The sequence below is a fragment of the Callorhinchus milii genome, unplaced genomic scaffold, assembly GCF_018977255.1.
Source record: "Callorhinchus milii isolate IMCB2004 unplaced genomic scaffold, IMCB_Cmil_1.0 Scaffold2, whole genome shotgun sequence".
Classification (NCBI taxonomy): Eukaryota; Metazoa; Chordata; class Chondrichthyes; order Chimaeriformes; family Callorhinchidae; genus Callorhinchus; species Callorhinchus milii.
The window spans coordinates 37091262-37114435 of NW_024704743.1; the positions used below are offsets into that span (position 1 = coordinate 37091262).

At 43.6% G+C, this 23174-nt stretch overlaps 1 protein-coding gene across 1 annotated transcript; it reads right to left on the minus strand.

Moving 5' to 3' along the window:
* Positions 1 to 256: 256 nt before the first annotated feature.
* Positions 257 to 22830, minus strand: LOC103183956 (CUB domain-containing protein 1). The gene is made up of 9 exons (XM_007901726.2): positions 22779 to 22830; positions 18865 to 19068; positions 16268 to 16615; positions 12810 to 13142; positions 11874 to 12083; positions 10187 to 10561; positions 8932 to 9288; positions 7723 to 7816; positions 257 to 1013 (listed from the first exon to the last, which is right to left on the minus strand). Exons 1-9 carry the CDS (start codon positions 22828 to 22830, stop codon positions 611 to 613), a joined length of 2376 nt encoding a protein of 791 aa, XP_007899917.1. The 3' UTR covers positions 257 to 610.
* Between the last annotated feature and the right edge of the window lie 344 nt (positions 22831 to 23174).

Consider the following 23174-nt stretch of genomic DNA (forward strand, 5'->3'; position numbering starts at 1 on the left):
CACCAGTGAAAAAAAAGCACAGGGGTGCGGCTACTAATCTTGAGTAACCCATTACTGAGTGCCAAAATCTGGAACTCTCTCCCCCAAAAGGCTGTGAATGCTGGATCCATTCACATTTTCAAGACTGAGGTGAATAGATACGTGTTAGGTCAGGGTTCTAAGGGATTTGGGGCAAGGGCGGGTAACTGGACTTGATCAGCCATGATCGTATAAAATGGTAGAACAGGCTCGAGGGGCTGAATAGCCTACTCCTGTTTCTATGTTTCTGTGAGTGCATGTCAGTGGAAAGCTGAACTGGGCTCACTTCTAATATCAGTGTAGTCACCTGCCCTGACAACTGTGCCTGCTTACGGGTTTCCAAAGTGAAGAAATAGGCACTTGGTTGCAGGGTTAGAGGGTTGGTGTCCCTGCAAAGCTGTAACCTAGTGTTATCAGCAGGGGAGACAATTGTGTCTTGCGCAGGGGGAGTGGGGAAAAACAAGGCTTTTGTCTTTTGATATACAGAGCTCAAGGCACAGAAGAACAATCTATCAAAGGTACAATTGATTTGTTTGGAAAAGCCATCAATTTGTGACCTAAGTCAGACAGACAGTCAACCAGACTCTGCTTGCTACAAACTGGAGTCCTTTGGACTCTCTCCCAGAAAGGTTACCATCTCCCCGTTGCTCTTCCCCAGCTCACTCTTCTGGATCGAGGCTCTGTACAGGGCATTGTCCACCATGGGAACGGTCCCTACACTGTCCTCTGGGCCCGGGCGGCTGCGACGTGCTGGAGGAGTGGGTGCTATGTCTCCCATGGGGCCGGTGAAAGGCTGGTACACGTCCACCTCTGGAATGGAGTCCATCCTCAAGGTATTGAAGCGCGGCCCATAAATTTGGTTTTCATCGATCACGGCATAGATGTGCGAATCATTGTCCTTCCTGCCCTTCCCAAACTTCCACCTCCGTCCAGGCACATTCGCATTCACTCCGGGATTGTAGATGCCAACAGGAGTCTGATGTTGCCTTCTTTTCCTATGTAAATTTAGGGTTTAAAACCAACAAAAGGGGTTGTTAATAATCGATATTATATGAAAGCTCCTAATAATAATAATAAACTTTGCATTTGATATAGTGCCTTATCACGTAGTTGAGACGACTCAAAGGGCTTCATAGAATATATTGTAAAGTGGATTGACTGCGTATTTTGTGGGTGAAACATGTGCCTTTTTGCACACGTTAACATTTGAAAAATTCAATACAACAACAGCAGCAACAAAAAATAACTAGCAGTTATAAATCTCTCTTCACGTAGGGTAGTGTCTCGGAGCGCTGAAATACACAAAGCTTCTGGAAGAAATTCTAAAGGGGGAGGTTGCTATACGTGCCAGGCAAATACTCAGTAATTTAATACATACATCAGGCTGTTCGGAGTGTAATAATTGGCAGTGGAGGGTAAGAAATTTATAACACAGGAGCACAGACCCTGACTGTTTAACCCCATTCTCCTGGTGTTTCCTTATTAGCATTTATACTTCTGAAGGGATGTGATTGTAGAATCACAGAATATTACAGCACAGAAACAAGCCATTCTTCATATGAACTACTAGATCTAATCCCACCCTCCTGCTCATTCCCCATATCCCTCAAGCATCTGCTGAGCATATTGACTGTGCAGTCCACGAGTCTATGACCCGTATCCTCACTCGGATCCACTGGCTCCCCATTCCCCATAGGATCGAGCTCATGGTCCTCGTTCTCACCTTTAAATTCTTCCCAGTCTTGCCCCGCCCTGCCACTGTATTCCTCAAGATATCCTCCCAATGTAAGGCGCGATATAAATGTAAATTGTCTTGTACAGATCACTAGAGCAGACAGCAGGCAGCAGCAGGTTGCTCCTACCAAACCTTACCATCCAAGCCACTCGCTTCGCTCAGCAAGCTTCTTATCCCCCGCACTATCTGCCTCACCATCGGAGAGTGGGCTTTCAGCCATTCTGCCACTCTCTTTGGTACTCCATCCCAGAGGCCCTCTGACTCGCTCACTCCCTCCCCTCTTTAAAGGTACATAGCAGGGGAACATTGCTATATGCAGCAAGACTAAACTTAGTGATTTCACATAATTTACCAGATATATGACTGCATTCTTGACCATCATTCTGTGAAGAATATATTTTGTGAAGCGCTTTGAGATGTCTCAATGACGTGATAAAGCACTACACCAAATCCAATGAGTCATTATTATATATTATTATTATAATTATCATTCCCCTCCCTAACCCCTCAGCTCCCACATCCAGCTCGGGTGCCCAGCCATGTCTGTGAAACACCTCAAGATATCCTCCCAATGTGAAAGGCGCAATATAAATGTAAATTGCATTGTACAGATCACTCTGGAGCAGACAGTAGGTTGCTACAACACACTGGTGACTTTACCAGGATCTATAAATGTAATTTTGTTGTTGTTGTTTCAAAATATAGAGTCAGCCAGTCAGCGGCACGAGAGCGAGGGCCGGGGCGAGGAGAGCAGTCAGTCAGTCAGGAGCAGAGGAAAAAAAAGTGAGAAAATTAAAAAGTGACATCAGAGCGACGTCAGTATCAACAGACTAACAGTGAACTATCAACTATCACTATCAACACATCACACACCTCGGATTTAACTTGATCAATTTACCTTGATTGATTTAACTTAATTTGATCAACTTAATTGGATCAACTTGATTAAATTAAAACTTAATTAACTTAACTAACTAACTCAAGTTGGAAGAGGTGACAATGGCCTGGCAGGTGTTGTGTGAGGAGTGTGACATGTGGGAGCTGACGAAGGGCAGTCTGACCCGGGTGACCACATCTGCAGAAGATGTCTGCAACTGGGGCAGCTCCAGCTCAGAGTGGCTAAGTTGGAATCCGATGTGCAAACACTACGGAGTATCAGAGACAGTGAGTGCTTCCTGGATAGCTACATCCTGGAGCTAGTCACTCCCCTGAGGGAATTATACGGTCCACATTGGTTATGGACAGGATAGGTCAATGGACAGTCAGGAAGTCAGGGGGACAAAGGAAAGAGTGGTAGTAAATCCGGCATTAACCTTGAGCAACAGGTATGAGATCCTTGGAACTTGTCTCGACAAGGAAGCCGGTGAGGTGGAAGGAAAAACCACCTCTAACACTGGGGCAAACGAGCGGATGGTTGTCGTCATTGGGGATGAGACTATTAGACAGACAGACACAATCATCTGCAACACCAACCAGAAGACCCAAAGGCTTTGTTGCCTCCCGGGGCCGGGTGAAGATGTCTTGGCAGGGCTAGAGGATAATTTAAAATATGAGGGCAAGGATCCATTGGTGATACTTCACAAAGGTACCAATGACATCGGTAGAGTTGGCCAAGATGACTTGAGAAGGGAATTCGAAGAGCTGGGGTCCAAATTGAAGTCAAGATCATCGAAGGTGGTAATATCGGGACTACTGCCTGTACCATACAACAATTGGTACAGGGACAAACAAATTAAGGACTTGAACGCATGGCTAAAAGAGTGGTGCAGAACTCAGGGGTTTCTTTTTATGGGCCATTGGCATGAGTATTGGAGGAAAAGAGAGCTCTTTCAGAGAAATGGGCTGCATTTATATTGGGCTGGGACAAATGTCATAGCTAAACGAATTAACAGGGAGATAAATAGGAATTTAAACTAGTAAAGGGGGGGGAATATATAGGTAAGAGAAACCATAAGTTAGCATTAGAAAAAGTAAAGATGATAGTGCAGAACAGCATGCCAGATAATAGGAATATGTTAACGAGAGGTAAGAAGCTTGGCAAAGTAGATAAGGAATCAGAGAGTAGAGGAAATGGTAGGAAATTAAAAATATTTTATCTGAAAGAGCAAAGCATTCAGAATAAAACTGATTAACTAAAAGCACAGATAGACACATATGGGTACGGTCTAGTAGCCATCACTGAAACATGGTTACAAGGAGATCTAGGGTAGGAGTTAAATATTCCAGGGTTCTCAGTTTACAGGAAAGATAGGCACTGTGGGAAAAGAGGTGGGGGGGTAGCCCTGTTAATTAGGGATGAAATAAAAGCAGTGGAGAGGAAGGATCTGAAATCCGATGACCAGGAGGTCGAGACAATATGGGTGGAAATAAAAATAATAAAGGGCAGAAAATATTAATGGGAGTGGTTTATAGACCCCCAAACAGTGATCACAATATAGCACAAGATATTAATCAAGAAATCAGTGGAGCATGGAGGAAAGGGAAAGTGATAATAGTGGGTGATTTCAATCTCCACATAGATTGGGAAAACCAAATTGGCAAAAGTAGGTTAGAAGAAGAGTTTGTTGAGTGTGTGAGAGATAACTTTCTAGAGCAGCAAGCCGAGGAACCAACTAGGGGACAGGCCATCCTAGTTTTGTGTAATGAAACAGGGCTAGTTGACAGTGTAGGTATTAAGAAACCTCCAGGGCAGAGTGATCACAATATGATTGAATTCTGCATTAAGTTACAGAGGGACATAGTTAAATCCGAGGCAAGTATTCTGAATTTAAATAGGGCTAATTTTGTAGGTATGAGGAAAGATTTAGATAAAATAGACTGGAGAATAAGAGGTAAAAATGTAGACCAACAGTAGCAAATATTTAAGGATGTAGTGCAAAATTCTCAGCGGACGCATATTTCCTTGCGGAATAAGAGTACCGCAGGGAAAGCAATTCATCCGTGGCTAACTAGAGCAGTTAGGGAAAGCATCAAATTAAAAGAAAAAGCTTATAAAACTGCCAAGAAAAGCAGCAAATCTGAAGATTGGGAGAGTTTTAGAAACCAGCAAAAAAAAACTAAAAAACTCATTAAGAGCGAGAAAAAGGAGTATGAGGGTAAGCTAGCTAGGAACATTAAGTCTGATTGTAAAAGTTTTTACAAATACATCAAGAGGAATAGGCTACTGAGGGTAGATGTAGGTCCACTTCAGTCAGAGATGGGAGAAGTTGTAATGGGGGCATGGCAGAGTCCCTAAATGTGTACTTTTCATCTGTCTTCACCCTAGAAGACACAACAAGTCTGCCAACAATAGAGATGCACCAAAGGGATAAGGACAGGGAGCAACTTAGGGAAATTTTCATTAGTAGAGAATTGGTGCTAGGGAAACTGTTAGCACTAAAAAGTGACAAATCCCCTGGTCCGGATGGCTTGCATCCCAGGGTTTTAAAAGAGGTAGCTTATGAGATAGTGGAGGCCTTGTGTCTGATCTTCCAAAATTCCTTGGATTCTGGAACAGTCCCCATGGATTGGAAGATCGCAAATGTCACACCACTATTTAAAAAAGGTGGAAAGGAAAAGATGGGGAACTATAGGCCAGTTAGTCTCACATCAGTGATAGGAAAAATTTTAGAATCATTGATTAAGGATGTGGTAGTGCGGTATTTAGGGAGCACAATATAATTAGGCCAAGTCAACATTGCTTTACAAAAGGGAAGTCATGTTTGCCAAATCTCATAGAATGTTTTGAGGATATTTCCAGTAAACTAGATAAGGGTGAATCAGTGGATGTGGTCTATTTGGACTTCCAGAAGGCATTCGATAAGGTGCCGCATAAAAGGTTAGTCCAAAAGATAAGGGCCCATGGAATTGGGGGGAGCATATTAACGTGGATTTCCTACCGGTTAATGGTTAACGGGTAGGAAACAAATAGGGATAAGCGAGTCCTTTTCAGATTGGCGGGATGTGACTAGTGGAGTGCCACAAGGATCAGTCCTTGGGCCTCAGCTATTTACCATCTACATCAACGATCTAGATGAGGACATCAAAGTTAATAAATCTAAATTCACGGATGACACAAAGCTAGGAGGAAGTGTCAACACAGAGGATGACATTAAAAAAATGCAGCGAGACATAGATAGGTTAGGTGATTGGGCAGGTAGGTGGCAGATGAAGTATAATGTAGGGAAGTGCGAAGTCATCCACCTAGGTAGCAAAAACAGTAGAGCGGGTTATTTTTTAGAAGGGGAGAGATTGGAATGTGTTAGCGTCCAGAGGGACTTGGGTGTCCTTGTACACCAATCACAGAAAGTTAGTCTGCAGGTGCAGGAAACAATTAGGAAGGCGAACGGTATGTTAGCATTCATTATGAAAGGATTAGAGTATATGAATAGGGAAGTCTTGCTGCAACTGTATAGGGCCCTGGTGAGACCACACCTGGAATACTGTGTGCAGTTTTGGTCCTCATTTAAGGAGGGATGTACTTGCCTTGGAGGGAGTGCAGCGTAGATTTTCTAGGTTAGTACCAGGGATGAAGGGGATGAGTTACGAGGATAGGCTGACCAATTTGGGCCTATATTCTCTAGAATATAGAAGAATTAGAGGGGATCTTATAGAAACCTATAAGATCATCAAAGGGCATGATAGAGTAGATAGTGGGAGATTGTTTCCCCTGGTTGGAGAAACTAAAACCAGGGGTCACAACCTTAAAATCAGAGGCCAGCCCTTTCGCACTGAGTTGAGGAAGAACTTCTTCACTCAAAGGGTGGTGAATGTATGGAACTCACTACCCCAAAGGGCTGTTGACGCTCAGTCCTTGAACATATTCAAAACTGAGATAGATAGATTTCTTATTGCAAAAGGGATTAAGGGATATGGGGATAAGGCAGTGTCAGGTTATTAGCTGGAGTTAAGAAAATCAGCCATGATTGAATGGCGGGGCAGGCTCGAAGGGCCGAATGGCCTACTCCTGCTCCTACATGTTCTGTTATGTTATTATATACCGAGGAAAGCGTTCTCCCCGCTGGTTACAATGATAAGGATCTGCAGAGGAGCTAATTACCAACCACCAGGACCGTTAACCCATGAGGTATTAAGATTTGAAATGTAACATGTTGGACATTGATCTGATATACCTGTCAGATGCAAATGGTGGGACAGCTACCTGGAACCTTAGACTTACTGCTGGCATCTGAAGCATGAAATTCCTCAGCAGAAAGTCACAAACCTACAGCAGTTGAGTTAACTGTATTCCTTTTATAGCCATTGCAGTGTCCTGAATCCAGTAATAATAATACTTGCATTTGATATAGCGCCTCATCACATTGTTGAGACATCCCAAAGCACTTCACAGAATATACTGTAAAGTGGAGTGACTGTGTAATTTGTGGGTGAAATGTGCAGCCAATTGCGCACATCAATATACCACAGACAGCCATGAAGTCTGTGACCAATTTTATTTAGTTGGCCAGGACACTGGGAAAAACTCCCTTCTCTTTTTGAATAGTACCATAGGATCTTTAACATCCACCTGAAAAGGCAGGTGGGACCGCGGTTTAACCTATCATGCGAAGAACGGCACCTCTGATAATGCAACCCCCAGCCCTCCCGCACTGTATTGGGGTGTCAGCTTAAACTGTGTAATGTCGAGTGAGTCCTACATTCTGGAACGCTGGGTATGTCACATTAATATTACTGCTAGATTTGGTGCAGGGGTGAGTAATGGCTGGCACGGTGGGAAGAGGGAAGGCCCAACACTGAGTGAAGGTAAATAATGGGATTATGTGGGGGCAAGTGAGGACTGACACATTGGGGAGCAGGACAGGCTGGCATTGAGTGGGGGGCATTGAGACCGACATTAAAACATTCCAGGCACAGACTCAACCATCCTCCTGTTTGAAAGAAGAATGACAATAACATAAACAGCTGGGCTTGTGGCGTTGGGGATGACTAGGTGGTGTGAGGGGGGGAGGGGGGGGGAGAGACATACATACCGTCTTTTCACACAGCACACGACCACAAAAATTATGGTGAGCAGGGCCAGGCCTCCAATAACAGCAGCCACAATAATGATGATCTGTGTAATATCTGCAAGGGTATTAAAAAATTAATAAAAAAAGAATGTCCTGTAATTAAACGCGTTGTACATATGAAGCCCCGAGTCGTGTTTTCTCGCTGTACGTTATATGATACAACCATTGACGTAAGCTGAGTGCTTCCCTGGTTACTGACCTGAGGATTTAATAAGCAAGTGGGAGTAGGTAATAAAACTTTAAACACTGTGGTGGAAAAAGTACTTCAATGTGATAAACACGTGCACATAAAAAAAGTGGCCTCAGGACTCAATTTGTAGCTCCTGCAGGGAAACACCCATACGTCACACAAACTCGCCAGACCCTGTCTAAATACGCACACCTTACAGCAAAGGTTTCTGCCGAGTCATCAGCACAGACCACTTTCTAACCACACTTTCAATCATCTATCCCCTCCCCACCCTCATCAGCTCCCACCCCTAGCTCGGGTGCCGACCCAGCTGTATCAGGCCCTTTGAGATGTCCTCCCGATGTGAAACGCGCTATATAAATGTAAATTGTATTGTAATGTATCAGTAGCCAAGATAAAAAAGCCCCGTTGTATCTCGCAGTTTAAGATCCATAATATCAAACACTGGGCATGATGTCAAAATGGCTGCTGCAACAGCACAGCTTGTGTGCTGCACATGTGCACAGCTCAGGTCATTTCCTACATAAAATGGCCATTGCTAAGTCACCTCCACTAAAATGGTCACCATTTTTGTCACTTCCTGCATATAATAATTATGATCCATGCATTTGGTAAAGTGCCTGTCATCTCGGTCTGAAAGCACTTCACAGAATATACTTCACAGAATATACACAGAATATTTGCAGATAAATGAGGCAGCCCAATTTGCCCACAGCAATGTCCCATAAACAACTATGGCGTTAATGACCAAATTTGGGGGAATGTTGGCCAGGATACTGGCAGTAACTCACTTCTCTTTTCGAATAGTGCCATGGGAGCTTTAGCATTCCTTGTACTCCCTGTATAGCTGGGATCAGTGAGAGCCAGGGATCTAACTTGGGATCATGCAGCTGTCTAACATTTAATTCCTATAGTGGGCATTGCCTTCCCAAACTGCGGAGAGTTTATTTTCGGACAGACTAAGAAACGCTGCTCCTTACCTTCATTTGCTTTCACCACCACTTTAAATAGAATTTTGAAGCGTCCTCTCTCAGGCACGCAGTTGGACACATTAACCCAAAACGTCCCTAGCAGATTGACAGGGTTTGTTGGCAGGGTGTCAGTTTCTCTCCAGGTTGAGGTGTCAGTGTGCTCCATTTGCTCAATGATCGTAACACTAGTGTGTCCGATCTCACATTCTGGCATCGAGCTGCTCACAAAGGTTAATTCAGCTTTATGGTCAGCAGGGACGACAATATTCCATGATGCGGTTCCTTGGTGCGGCATTCCCAGTTCCCCGTTCGGTGTCAGGAGATAGACCGGGGAGTCGTCGGAAACTACATAGAAAATATAATTCTCTGGGGAAAGGACACAAGAACAAGACAAACAGTGATTAAATCACTGGAAAGATGAAGATCCATAATTCAGTGATTTACAACGTACCGCTTGATACCAAAACTCACTTACCAGTACGGCATTTAAAACAAGGCTGTCTGCTGTAACAATGGAATAGGGTGGTAGGATTAAAAAGAGCAACAGTGCATTGTATCAAGAGGAAATAACAACAGATGGATACTTAGTGAAGAATTCAATTGAGGGATTAGAGAGATGGAGTAAAAGATATGCTTTATTATATTTTATTTATTACCAATGTTCTGTACTTTTAAATATCGGGACTGGACAGATGTACATTCCTTTGTTCACTTTACTGTAGACACATGCTACATTCTCTTCAATTTACTATAGCCACCTGCTGGGACATCAGTCAGATCAGTCAGTGACAAAACACAAATGCTTTGTGATGCACAATCTGCCGAGAAAGGGTGCAGACACGGATGGAGGCCATTCTGCCATTAGCTTCCAGCCCTTACAATAGAGCCCTGGGAAAAGGTGCAGTAGTTGAGGTCCATAAAATCCCAACGGGTCGCAGTCAATGCATTTGCATTCATTTCCTGCAGTGGCCTGATGTCTCAGAAGTTGGCTATTTTTTACCACAAGAAGCTGTCCAGTACCATATGGTAAGGTTCTATCCCAATTCCCTGGACCCTCCCCATATCCTCTTATATTCTTCCTCTTAAAATATTATTCCCTTTCCAATGCTATAGGTTCCCTACAACAGCCTCTTGTTGAGAAGCATTTCATGTTGTCATAACCAAGCCTCTGCTTTTTCTAACCTCACTATTAATTCATTCAACATCAATCCTGAGCCTATCTTCTCAGTCAGCATTGCCTAGATGATCTCAGTGTAACAGTTACCTGTAATGGCCGGAACGAAGGACAGGCTAATGTCCAGATCACCGATTTTCCACCCACTGGATGTCCTCACTTCCAATTCAACACTGTCAATCATCTGGATCTTCTCAATCGCTCCACTGGGGCAGAATGTGCCCACAATAGAGTTACTGTGATCCTTGCAGAAAGTGCTGATGTGGTACATTACATTGGTGGTGCAGGTCCTGCCTGGAAGAGACTGCTTCAGTTTCAGCCTGTTGGAGACCAGCTCTATCGTGGTGCCGTGCGGGGCATTAAGCACCCATTTGAAGATCTGCTGATCAACAGGCAGGTTGGCAAGGGCAGAAGGCAGACTCAAACTCATGTTTTTCACTTGGCACATTTCCAGCTCAGTGCAGGCTTCATGGGAAAAGGAAGAGATAAGCAAGAGATTAAACACAACTCTTTCTCTCAGTCAATAAACTGCATTTAAGGATTCTGTACACTTATTGGGATTCAGTTTCCCATTCCTCCCAGAGCAATATTTCCCATGCAATTTCCACGTAGCTATACTGTTGCGAGTGGCTGGTGACTGGGGAGAGAGGTGCTGCATTCTCATGATGAAGCAGTGAACAGACTGCCAGTTTTTTTCTCATTTCTAAAGTTACTTCAGGACAAACCTTTCAATATTCTTTCAGAAAGTGTGTTTATTAACAAAAGTTTGGAGTGAAAAAGATGCTGTGTGAATACAGGTGTTTACACCAAAGGTGCAGTCTTTCACGGTCCACCAAAGAGGCAGGTCTTGAGATGCATTTTGAAAGAGGTGAAGGAGACAGTCGGAGAAAGTCGGAATGATTCTGGGATGGAGTTCCAGAAAGTTGAGAAAGATAAAAATGGATTAAAAAATTAATGGATTTGAACACGAGCGTGAGGATCTTGAAGTCGAATAAAAAGTAATAAGTAAAAAGACGAAACCAAACATATGTTATTTCTAAACATATGTTATTTCTGAAATTGGATGTGTAAATGCTGGTTGAGGACAGAATTAGAGCTTAATTACAATGCCCTCCCCACTCCCGCCCCATGGGCATACGGTCTCACCATCTCAGTTTACACATGCAAAACAGTCACTGGGACACTAGCACCTGTGGGATCAAAGTGCAGGTCGAACCCATTTCCACAGGAAAGGAGGTGAAAAATTATTAGGATTCTTTAAGGAACTGTTTGTAAGAATCATGAAACAAAACAATACCAGCCTAGGTTCTGAAGCATAAATCTACTCTAATCCTGAAATATAACTGAACAACAACAATGACAACTTGGACTTATATAATGCCCTCCACGCAGTGTAGCATCTCAGAGCGTTTCACAGTGGTGGAGCCTGACTCTGAGCTGGGGAGAGGTGGCTATAAGCCCGGTCACAGATGACGGTTTTCAGGCGGGACTTGAAAAAGGGGAGAGAGAGGTCAAGATGGAGGGATTGAAAGAGGGGGTCCAGAGTTTTGAGGCGTTGTGGCTGAAAGTGCAGCCTCCTATGGTGGAGCGGAGGGTGCGAGGGACAAGCAGGAGGATGGTGCCAGTCGAGCCGAGGCGCTGGGTGGTGGATTGGGAAGTGACGAGGTCGGAGAGGTAGGGAGGAGCCAGGGAGTGAATGGATTTGAACACGAGTGTGAGGATCTTGATGTCGAATAAAAAGTAATAAGTAAAAAGACAAAACCAAACAGGTTCTTACAGATATTCTTGGTGGCTTCTACTTTAATATCTTTCACACTATTACAGTTGGTGTGGAAGGTGATGTTCGCCTGTTCTCCGGGCTTCAGCTGCAACTCAGAGTTACACTTGGAAGAGTCTGGAGATGAACAAATGCAGGGCTGCTCGCTGCCTATGTCTGATTTCTGCTTAAATGTCACTGAAACATTTTCCATATCAAATTCATATCTCTCTGCGAAATTGTAAAAAAAAGAAAGCCTTTTAAACATTGTCAGCATATCACCACCGACTATCAGTTAGTAAAAACACAGCGTGGTGGCAAGGTTAAAACTTTATATACATAGCAGCTTCTACTCAAGAGGACATCTCAAAGCACTTCACAGGATTTACTTTTCAAAAAGTGGCCATGGGATCCATAACATCCACTTGAACGGGTAGACAGGACCTTGGTGTTAATACCTTACCCAAAGGACAAGACCTACAACAATGCAGTGGACCCCAGCATTGCATTGGAGTTTCAGCATAAATAATGCGAGCTCACAGAGGCGAGAATGCTATCAACTGAGCCAAGCTACCATGTAATAATTTAGTATTTATAAATCCTCCTTCAAGTAAAATAAAACATCTCAACCCCCTTTACAAAGTAGAATTATTAGAAATGAAAGTGAATACTGTTACATAAGCAAACCGGCACACAAGCTACTAAGTATTCTACTAAGTATCCTAGTACTTATTCTACTAAGTATCCTGGCAAACAATCTCCCAAATAAAATTGGTCACTCCATCCAAGGCTGTTTATGGGACATTGCTGTGCGCAACTGGCTGTCACATTTCACTGACAATTTCCACAGTCAATCAATTTCACAATATATCCTGTGAAGCACTTTGAGATGTCTCAACGACATGATAAGCCACTACATCAAATGCAAGGATTATTATTATGATGATTATTATTCACCTGGGGCGTTGGATAAAAGCTCAGCTTTAAATCGCAAAGTTAACACCTCATTCTTTGTTTTGTCCACCTCACAGTTCTGCACAGACACCACAGCATTCTTCCACAATTTCTTCATCTTTCCCATCACCGGTGGTCCAAAGTACACGTCAACAGTTCTTTTCACGCACTGGGGGTAAGTGTAATTCTCCAGAGTGACGTTTGCTTTGAAGTCATCGGGAAAGGTGAACTTCCAGGACATCAGCTCATCATCTGGAAAGCCCTGAGGCCAGTTGGGAGTCATGAAGTAGACGGGAGAACCTGGCTTGAGCAACACAGCCTCCACAATACAAAGCTCTGCAATGGAAAGAGAACATAGAGACCATTTGTGAGGATTTGTCTGCAGGCATTCCACCATCTTAAACTAATTGAAACACAAGCTCACAAGTCTACAATAACAACGACAACAGCTTGCATTTATATTGCACTCTTCACCACACAGGGTAGCATCGCAGAGCCTTTAACCATGGCGTAGATTGACGCTGAGCTGGGGAGAGAGGGGAGTGGACTCTAGGCATGGTCGAAGAGGAAAGCCGTCAAGTGCAATCTGAACATAGGCAAGAAGGAGGCAAGGTGCAGCGATCGAGGCAGGGAGTTCCTGAGGTTTGGGGCAGAGTAAGTGAAAGTGGAGGCAATGGTAATGGTGGCAATGGTGCAGTGGAGGGGTCGAGGGATATGCAGAAGGCCTGAGCTGGCTGAGCAAATGGGGCAGATAGAGGAGTGAAGTGTAAGCATGTTGGAGAGGTAGGAAGATGCTCAGTGATTTGTAGGTGAGTCTTGAAATTGATCCGTTCAAGTCTATTCCTCTCTCCAACGTGACTGAGGAGAGTGTGCCATACAGCCTGTGTTAACAAATGCACATTTGGACTAGCCTAGAAAAAAACATGGTCTTATTTGGAGATTCTTCAATTTCCCCAAAATAAAACATAACATAAACATGTGTGATGTACATAAAGTTGACCTGGCCGTATTGTGATTCCTGCATCAATGAGATAGGTTTCCTCACTCTCCCCATTCCCACTTACAAACTGTATACCTACATTTTGCCCACAAAATATAAAGTCAATTCACTTTACAGTATATTCTATGAAGCACCTTGAATCTTCTCAACGACGTGATAAGGCACTATATCAAATGCAAGGATTATTATTATTATTATTATTACCACACCCATACACATATGCCCTGTTAACAGTTACCCTTCCGTGGTCACATTGTAAGTCTTGGTTGTATCTGCTTTGTTATGTTTTAAAGTGTGTTTCACTGAACTCTGAATAGACAAAGCTATTAAACAGTGAATAGAATGAAGATAAACAGTTGTGCACAAGGAAAGAGGATGAACAGAGAGGACAGAATAGCCAGGCACGACTATGGGACTGAATGGCCTGTTGCAGTGCCGTAACAGTAATAAAAATAACAATTGTTGCATTTAATATAGTGCCTTATCATGTCATTGAGTTGACTTAAAGTGCTTCACAGAATATACAAAATTGACTGTATATTTTGTGGGTGAAATGCAGCAGCCAATTGAGCATAGCAGGGTCTCACAAATAATTGGGAACTGAGTGACCAAATTATTATTATTTATTTATTTTTAAGGGATTATTATCCACGGAAAGCGATCCGCCAATCAGCTAACGACCGGGTTATATAATATAATAATAATAATAATCCTTGCATTTGATATAGCGCTTTTCACGTCGGGAGGACGTCCCAAAGCGCTTCACAGAACACACTGTAAAGTGAATTGACTGTATATTTGTGGGCGAACGCGGCAGCCAATTGCGCACAGCAATGTCCCACAAACAGTCATATGGATTGAAAATGACCAATTTATTATTGTTTTCGGTTTTGGAGGGATTATTATTAGGCGTGTGGAGTAAGGAAACTTGCCCAAGGTTTCGCCCTGCTGGAATTGAACTCAGGTCTCTCACTTGCAAAGCGAGTGCGCTAACCACTAAGCTACAGGACTCCACAGAGTTCCTACTTACTGCTTACTTACTTACTGCTAGGTAAACAGAGGGGTGTGGAGTAAGGAACTTGAACACTACAGGTATCACTCAATGTAAGAATTGGGCCTGACTGTGATATTTTTCAAATAGTTTCACTTACTGTCAAGGCTCACACGTGACTAGTGGTTATTTAGAAGAGGTACAAGAGCACAACTGTGGAAACGCACCCCAGTTGCAGAAAAAAAATCATATTATTACAAAGCCAGGAAAGCATTGTGGTGCCACAACCAGCCATAGTGACCATGCACAAGAAAAATTAATGGGACCTTAATATCCCCGAAATAATTCATATTCTTTCTGGAGAGGAATCTAAATTGCTGAGCAGAACAAAAGCAAATCCATAAATTAGTTGGAGGAATTTCCACAATCTGACATTGCGCTGAACAATAACTAAGCTTTATACTGAGCTTGTCACACCAGTTATACGAGATCTACTTATAATGTTTTAGGTTACATGTGCATCATTCAAAGTGTACTAATAGCCTTGGTGTCACCCTGCTGGCATGCCACCAAACACTGACTGAAAACCACTTACTGGTTCCTCATCTTCTGGTTTTAGTCAATTCCCACCTTTTGGACACTGACACTTCACTACAATGCTAGATGTGTCTCATCCTTCAGATGAGACATTAAACTGAGGTCCCATCTGCCTGTTCAGATGGACATTAAAGATCCCATGGCACTATTCAAAAAAATAGCTATTCGCTTCATAGCTGTTTTTATGGGTTATTGCTGTGCACAAATTGGCTACCACATTCATCTACAAAATATCCACTTTACAGTATATCTTGTGAAGAGCTTTGAGATATCCCCTTGATGTGAAAGTCTGTGTAGCAAGTGCAAGGATTAAAATAACAATAATAATCTGTGCATTTGATATAGTGCCTTATCATGTCGTTGAGTCGTCTTAAGGTGCTTTACTGAATATACTGTAAGGTGAATTGACAGTGTATTTTGTGAAATGAAACACAGCAGCCAATTGTGCACAGCAGTGTCCCACAAATAGTCATGGATTGAGTGTCCAAATTATTATTATTATTATTATCTTTTGGAGGGATGATTACCCTCGGAAAGCAATCCACCAATCAACTAACAACCAGGTAAACCAGGTACTGCTAGATAAACAAAGGTATGAGGAGTAAGGAAACTTATCTAAGGATTCACCCCGCCCGGGAATCGAACCCGGATGCTCTTGCTTGTGAAGCGGGAGCACTAACCACTACGCAACAGGAATATTATTATATACTTGGATTACGGCCAATTTCTGAAGATAAGAGAGAGGGAAAGCAACTCCTGATCTCAGCAGCAGCACACATTCCAGAATCAAAAAACAGACAGCAAATTAAAAACAATCTGAAATTAATTATTTTTAACAAATTAATTTTGGTTAAGATTGAAACTTTTACCTACTTTTGATGGGTGGCAAGAAGGACAGGTTGAATCCTGCGTGATCAATCTCCTCAGTCCAGGGCACGTGAAGAACCAGCAGTGTTTTTCCCTGGATCTTCACTTTAGAGATGGTCCCATTCCTGCAAAAGTTCCCAATGTGGACATCCCTGAGACGCACGAAGCCTTTAATCGTGTAAGTGACCGAATCCAGACACACGTCAGAGTTCACCTGTGTCAGCCCGCCTCTGGGAAAGCTCATCTCCACACCAACGTTAATGGGGACATTAATGTCCCACGTATAGGTCCGGTTGAGCTTTGGCAACTCCGGAGGAAGAAGCTGGTAACCTTCAAGAGAGTCGTTACCTTCAACTGTAAAAGAAGCAGAAGACAATCAGTCTGAAGCTTTTGGGGATTTGTGCACTAACTGAGCAGAGAGATGTTGAGAAAATAAAGCCCTACCATTCTACTACCTTAAGCCAAACTCTTTCAAGCTGTACTATGTGACAATGTGACGAAGCAGCTCAAGGTTCTTAATGGAGTCGAGAAGCAGAGAAATCCAGGAGTCTGGATATGCAGGGCTTTAAAAGGTGGAAGTGCCAGCAAACAGGATCATTAAACAAGGAAATGGGATTCCTTGTCATTGAGAGGATATGGTGCAGATTTATTTGGATTATACCAGACTTGAGAGGTTATATTTACTCAGAGAAATGTAAAAAGTTGTGACTGTTATTTGCTGGAGAAGAGAATGGGGATGTTTAATAGGTTTTCAAGTCATGCATATTTTGGCAGTATAAATAGAACAGCAACAACAACTTGCACTTATATAGCACCCTCCACGCAGGGTAGCGCTTCAGCACGCTTAACAGTGGCGGAGCCTGACTCCAAGCCGGGGGAGTAGGGAGGTAGCTGTAAGCATGGTTGAACAGGAAAGTCTTCAAGGGACTTGAAAGAGGGGAGAAGGGGGCAAGGCAGCGGGATTGAGGGGGAGTATTCCAGAGTTTTTAGGTGTAGTGACTGAAAGTGTGTCCTCCGATGATTGGGTGCAGGGTGCAAGGGCGAGCAGCAGGCCGGTCCCAGTCGCGGGGGCGCCGGGTGGTGGTTTGGGGAGTGAGGAGGTCGGAGAGGTCGGGAGGTGCCAGGGATTGAATATGAATACGAGAGTGAGGATCTTGAAGTCGATCCACTGGGTAATGGGGAGCCAGTGGAGCTTTATAGAGATTATATCCACAGATTGGTGAGATAGTTACAAGAGGGAATAAACAGGATTATCACCAGAATAAAAATGGGCGGCCTGAAGATTTGTTTGCACAGGGAAAAAATTTCCGCTACCTCAAATAGCTGTTGAAGCTAAATCTATAATTACATTTAAAAAGCAATTGATTACATATTTGAGAAAGAAAATATATTAAAGAGAATATAGAACGATCAAGGGAATGGGATTGGAGAGCAACATTAGGGGAGCTTGTATCAACACAGACACAGTGGGCAAAGGCTTTCTTTCAGTGCTGTGAATAGAATCATAGACTCATAGACACACAGAATCATAGAATTATACAGCACAGAAGGAGGCCATTCGGTCCATCGTGTCTGTGCAAGCTCTTTGAAAGAGCTATCCAATTAGTCCCATTCTAACGCTCGATCCCCATAGCCTTGCAGCGTTTTTCTTTTCAAGTACCTATCCAATTCCCTTTTGAAAGTTATTATTGAATTTATTTCCACCACCCTTTCAGGCAGTGCATTCCAGACAGTAGAAACCCGCTGCATAAAAAAATTCTCCTCTCCGCATAGGTTCTTTTGCCCAGAGGGGAGCAAATCATTTTATAATGACACAAAGTGAAACATAGCACATTGTCATTTTATTCAAAGATGTCAGGATTATTATTATGATAAGAACCACAGTTCCACATCCTAAGAATCCTTTGTTTAAACAATTTCTCCTAACCTATCTCAGTGTTTCATAATTACCCTAAATCCAAAAATTCACTAATAAAATTTTCCAGCAATATCTTATTACAAAATATAGATCTCAAAATACAAATGCTGAACATTAATGTTACATGCAAAATAACTAGCTTTTTCTTTCCAAACACAATTATTGACCTGCCTAATTCTACATTCAAAGTCCAATGTCCAGATTTATATGTGAAGAATCATCAGAGTGAATATTGTGGAAGGATGAGATCATATAGGCCTTCTTCATCTGAAACTTTTTTGTGATTTGAGTAAGATCCCAGGAGAAAAGAGGTAGACTTTCAGAAGGAGTGGTGAGAACATGTGTTTATGTGTAGGGGAGATATGAAATTACAGTACAAATACAATACAAATTAACATTTGTATAAAACCTTTCAGATCGGAAGGATATTCCAAGACGCTTAAGAATAATGGCTTGGCGCCCAAGCTGAGGGTGGGAGGCAAAGGAGGTGGGGGACGGCAAAGGTGACCGAAAGCCCAACAAAGAGGGTCTTGAAACAGACCGTGAACAAGGGAGGGAGCGAGCCAGAGGGACTCCAGGTGGAGTTCCAGAGAGCAGGGAGAATTTAAAAATTTCAATCTCTAAGAAAATCCTTCGTTTAGCCAGAACCAATGGCACAAAACACAAAGCTAAAATTTGCCCTTACTTATTTTTCTTGAAATTTCCATGATGAACTGCTGTTCAGGATGGGGGCAGGTGAAGTTGAAGGCCAGGCTCTGCCGAGGATCGAGCTGATATTGCTGGTGACACCCTTTGGAGCTGCACATTGAGCAGCTGGAGCTCCCGCTGAGGACATGGATGAATCTGATAGTCACAGATTTTTCAGCAGTGACTGTGATCTTCTGTGAATCTGTTCAAGAAAACACAAAAAATAAGTCAACTAAGATTTTCCACAATACAATGTACACTACAATACAATCGCGATTTGACTTCTCCCATTCCCTCCCTTGTTTCCTCCCCATTCCTCCGCCCCCAAAGCCACATGTGAACGGCTGGAGTCTGCTGTCATTCAAGCGTAATTAGACTCCTCCCACCGCCATCCCATCGGTGAAGGCAGAAGGCACGAGTGAGTAAATGCAACAGCCACCAGCACGCCATTTTGTCAGAATTAACCGCCATATTTAAAACAGGTAAGAATACGAATGAAACGGGGCCGGGCGTTTTGCCTGATTTACCCAGCATCCGGGGTTAACCAGCGTCCGGCTAGAGCGGCTTCCACGGTATTTAAGGTAATGAAAGGAACCCACAGGTCCTTCGTCTTCGTAAAATGGTTGCCAAATCTTTGATCTACAAAAGGAACAGTCACTGTATGTGATAGTGATTACACAAAGTACTCCAGTGCAAACACTGCTTCACGTCCCACACCTGATCCCGTTCACCATCGTAGGTTAGCTATCAGTCAGAGAGCCCTGCTCCCTGGGTACTCCATCCTGGATTCCCTCCGCCTTGCTACTCCTTCAGCCACTTTCTCCATCTTCTCCTCAGATCCCTCTCCCCAGTTGTCTAGGTTTAGGCCTGCCCCGGAATCTCCAGGAATTAAAGGTTAATCTCTTGAATACTGATGCGAGCAACCCGGGAGAAAAATTCTTGGGACTTCAGAACATTACAGGGACTTTACAAACGCTTTACGACATTTACGACACTACCATAAAGTCAACGCTATTTCACTTAACGATAGCACCGTTCCTGCTGGAATATGTCCAACCAGAATTCCTCAACCTGCTCAGGCTCCCAGTTAATAATAATAATAATAATAATCCTTGCATTTGATATAGCGCTTTTCACGTCGGGAGGACGTCCCAAAGCGCTTCACAGACCATGTGATGAGCATCGAAGCAACCTCCTCAACAACAACAACTTGTATTTATATAGCACCCCTCAGGCAGGGTAGTGTCCCAGAGTGCTTAACAGTGGCGGTAGCCTGATGCCGAGCCAGCGGGAGCGCGGAGGTGACCATGGTCGGAGAGCAAAGTCTTCAGGCATGACCTGAAGATGGGGAAGGAGGAGGCAAGGCAGTGAGACAGAGGGAGAGTGTTCCAGAATTTGAAAGACATTTGATAAATGTAATTTATAAATGTAATTTATCAAATTTGATAAATGTAACATGTTGTTATAAAACTACATGCATTCCTTTGTGGCTTGACTGCAATATCTAGAGTCTTTTGAAATCCAAGCTGACATCATCAGATTTGTGTCTTGACCACATGTCCCACCTTCTCTCTTCCTCTATTCACATGTGGTGCAGCCCTTCACCTAGGTTACTTATTTTTTTTAATCTGGAGGAGGTACAATGCTAATTGGTTTGTTGCTGTGGTTTGTAGATTTAAAATATTTATTCTGTGAGCTATGTCAACAGTAACATTTCCAATAACATTTTGAAAGACACATTGGTCTCATGTCAAGATTGGGTTGCTGTCTCCACGAAATAGGAAAATATATTTTATGCAAAGAGTGGGAGGAACTTTATTCTATCTTGTACCTTGTCCGGGTTATTTATACCTGACCAAAGAGTTTTCAAGATAGAGAATAAACACAGGGAATGGAAGGTGATTCCGTTCGTCAGACTGAGCTACTTCACCAAGGCAACCAACAAAATGAAAATCCTAAATTACAATTTAGCCTAAAAGGGTCAAATCTTCTTTTCCCTGTCTAATTCCCCACCGGCCATCTCCTGAACTCCATTTATCCTCTAAATAAGAGTACTATTCCATGGATTACAGTTGCCTTTTGGTACCTCTCCCTATTATTATTATTCATGTTTGCGCCTCAACAGGGAGTGTGACCAGCTTATTACACATCAGCAGGCAATACAGCCAAACACAAACCCTCCCCTTGCCCGAAGTCCACAGATACCAATCTTTTTTTCTACTTTTGGGGATTTGGGTTTGAATCCAATAGAGCTGGCAGTGAATAATCCAGAAGATCTCTTTCATTAATTGTCAATTTTGCACATTTAATAGCACTCTCACCCCCTAGGGAAATGCTGTATTGTCGAAAGTGCAGTCCCTTGAATGAGATGTTAAAACTACAGTCCCGTCTGACTGTTTCGATGGATGATGAAAAATCACATTACACTATTTGAAAAGAGAAGGGTGTTCTTCCGCTGATTTGATCAACAATCCTCCGGATTAATTAGTCATTCGTCTCCTCTGTCTGTGGAATTAGCTGGGTGCAAGCTGACCGCGTGTTTACAACAACAACAAGATTACATTTCTATAGCGCTTTTCACATCGGGAGGACGTCCCAAGGCCCTGGACAGTGTACAGCATTTCAGACCTGAGTGAGGTCAGGGTAGGAGAAGGGAAGGGGGGTGACCGATGGTATGGTTGAAGAAGAGGGGGCGAGACTGAGTGACTGGGGGATGGAATTCCAGAGGTTGGGAGCAGAGTGGCTGAAGGCTCTCCCGCCAATGGTGGAGCGGGTAGGTCGGGGGATGTGGAGCAGGCCAGAGCCGGCTGAGCGGAGGGAGCGGGTGGGTTGGAGAGGGTTAGGAGGTCGCAGAGGTAGGATGGGGCACGGTCATGGAGGGCTTTGTAGGTGAGGACCAGGATCTTGAACTGGATCCTCTGAAGGATAGGGAGCCAATGGAGTTGGGGGACATGGGGTCACGGAGTTTAGTGCGGGAGAGGACACGGGCTGCAGAATTCTGGATTATCTGCAGCCTGTGAAGGGAGGAGTTGGGAAGGCCGACAAGCAGGTCGTATGCATAGTTGAGGCTGGAGGTGATGAAGGCATGAACAAGAGTTTCAGTGGCCTGAGGGGTGAGGTAATGGCGGATTCGGGCAATGTTACGGAGGTGTGGGAAGGCAGAACGGGTCATGGCTTGGATGTTGGGAAGAAAAGACAGTTGAGGGGCGAACAAGACACCGAGGTTCCTGACTGGCTGGTGAGTTGTAGTTTGCAACCATGGAGGTTGTTGCTGCCAGAGCCTGAGGTGCTGAGGCGCTGGCACGAGCCAACCAGGAGGGCCTCAGTCTTGTCCACATTCAACTGTAGGAAATTTGCCCTCATCCAGGACTTGATGTCCGACAGACAGTCTGTCAGGACAGCAGTGGTCCTGGAGTTGAGGGTAGAGGCAGAAAGATAAGAGTTGGGTGTCATCCGCATACATATGGAAGTTTAGCTACAAATACACAGTTACTACACTTGACAGCAAATACCTGTGAAGTAGTTTGAGACATTTAGATATTAAAAGAGGTACTTAAGTGAGAACTTAGACAGTGATGATTGGCAGTGCTATTGATACAAGTTGGTTTATAGAATTGGCGGGCGCTGTTCCGGCTGCTTCTCTCTTATTTTGATTAGTAAATTGGGTTGGGTGCAGAGTTTGGATCTGGGCCCAAACTACCTAATCATTCCCGCTTCTCGCTACAAGGAGAACAATGAGTAACATTAATCCAAAACTCCACCTCCTGTATCCTCACCCCCACCAGGCTCTGCACAGCATCACACCAATCCACACCGGCTCCACTGGCTCTCTGTCTATGAACGGATTGACTTCAAGGCTTCATCGTTATATATTGATTAATCGCTTCATGTCCTAGCATCTACTTATCTTACCCAACTCTTCTGCTCGCTTCCTCCACTCAGCTAACACTAGTTTGTTGCACATCCCATGCCCCCTCCATACTACTGTAACCTCTGAAACTCCATGTCCCTACTCCTCTGTCTCGATCCCTTTCTATTTTTAAATCCCGCTTTAGAATCTATCTGTCTGACAGCGCCAACGTTCACCACCCCCTTCTTCTTTGCTCGGCGTACAAGCTCGCCAATGTGAAGTACTCCGAGACATTATCCTATGTGACGGGTGCTATAAAACTGCACAGAGCTCAGTGTTACTGTCAGCAAGGCAGTGGCACTCTTGAGAGCGGCTCTGTCTCTGTACTGATGGGTACTAAAACCCAAAGAAAATCAAAGAATGTTACAGTACAGAAACAGGCTACCCGGATCATCGAG

Coding starts and splice junctions, on each gene's coding strand:
- LOC103183956 (XM_007901726.2), bottom strand. CDS start 22,830: ATGTGCAACAAACTAGTGTTAGCTGAGTGGAGGAAGCGAGCAGAAGAG. Junction 7,817..8,931: donor GGTGGTGAAAGCAAATGAAG/GTAAGGAGCAGC, acceptor ATACCCTTGCAG/ATATTACACAGATCATCATT. Junction 1,014..7,722: donor GTGTGCTGTGTGAAAAGACG/GTATGTATGTCT, acceptor AAATTTACATAG/GAAAAGAAGGCAACATCAGA.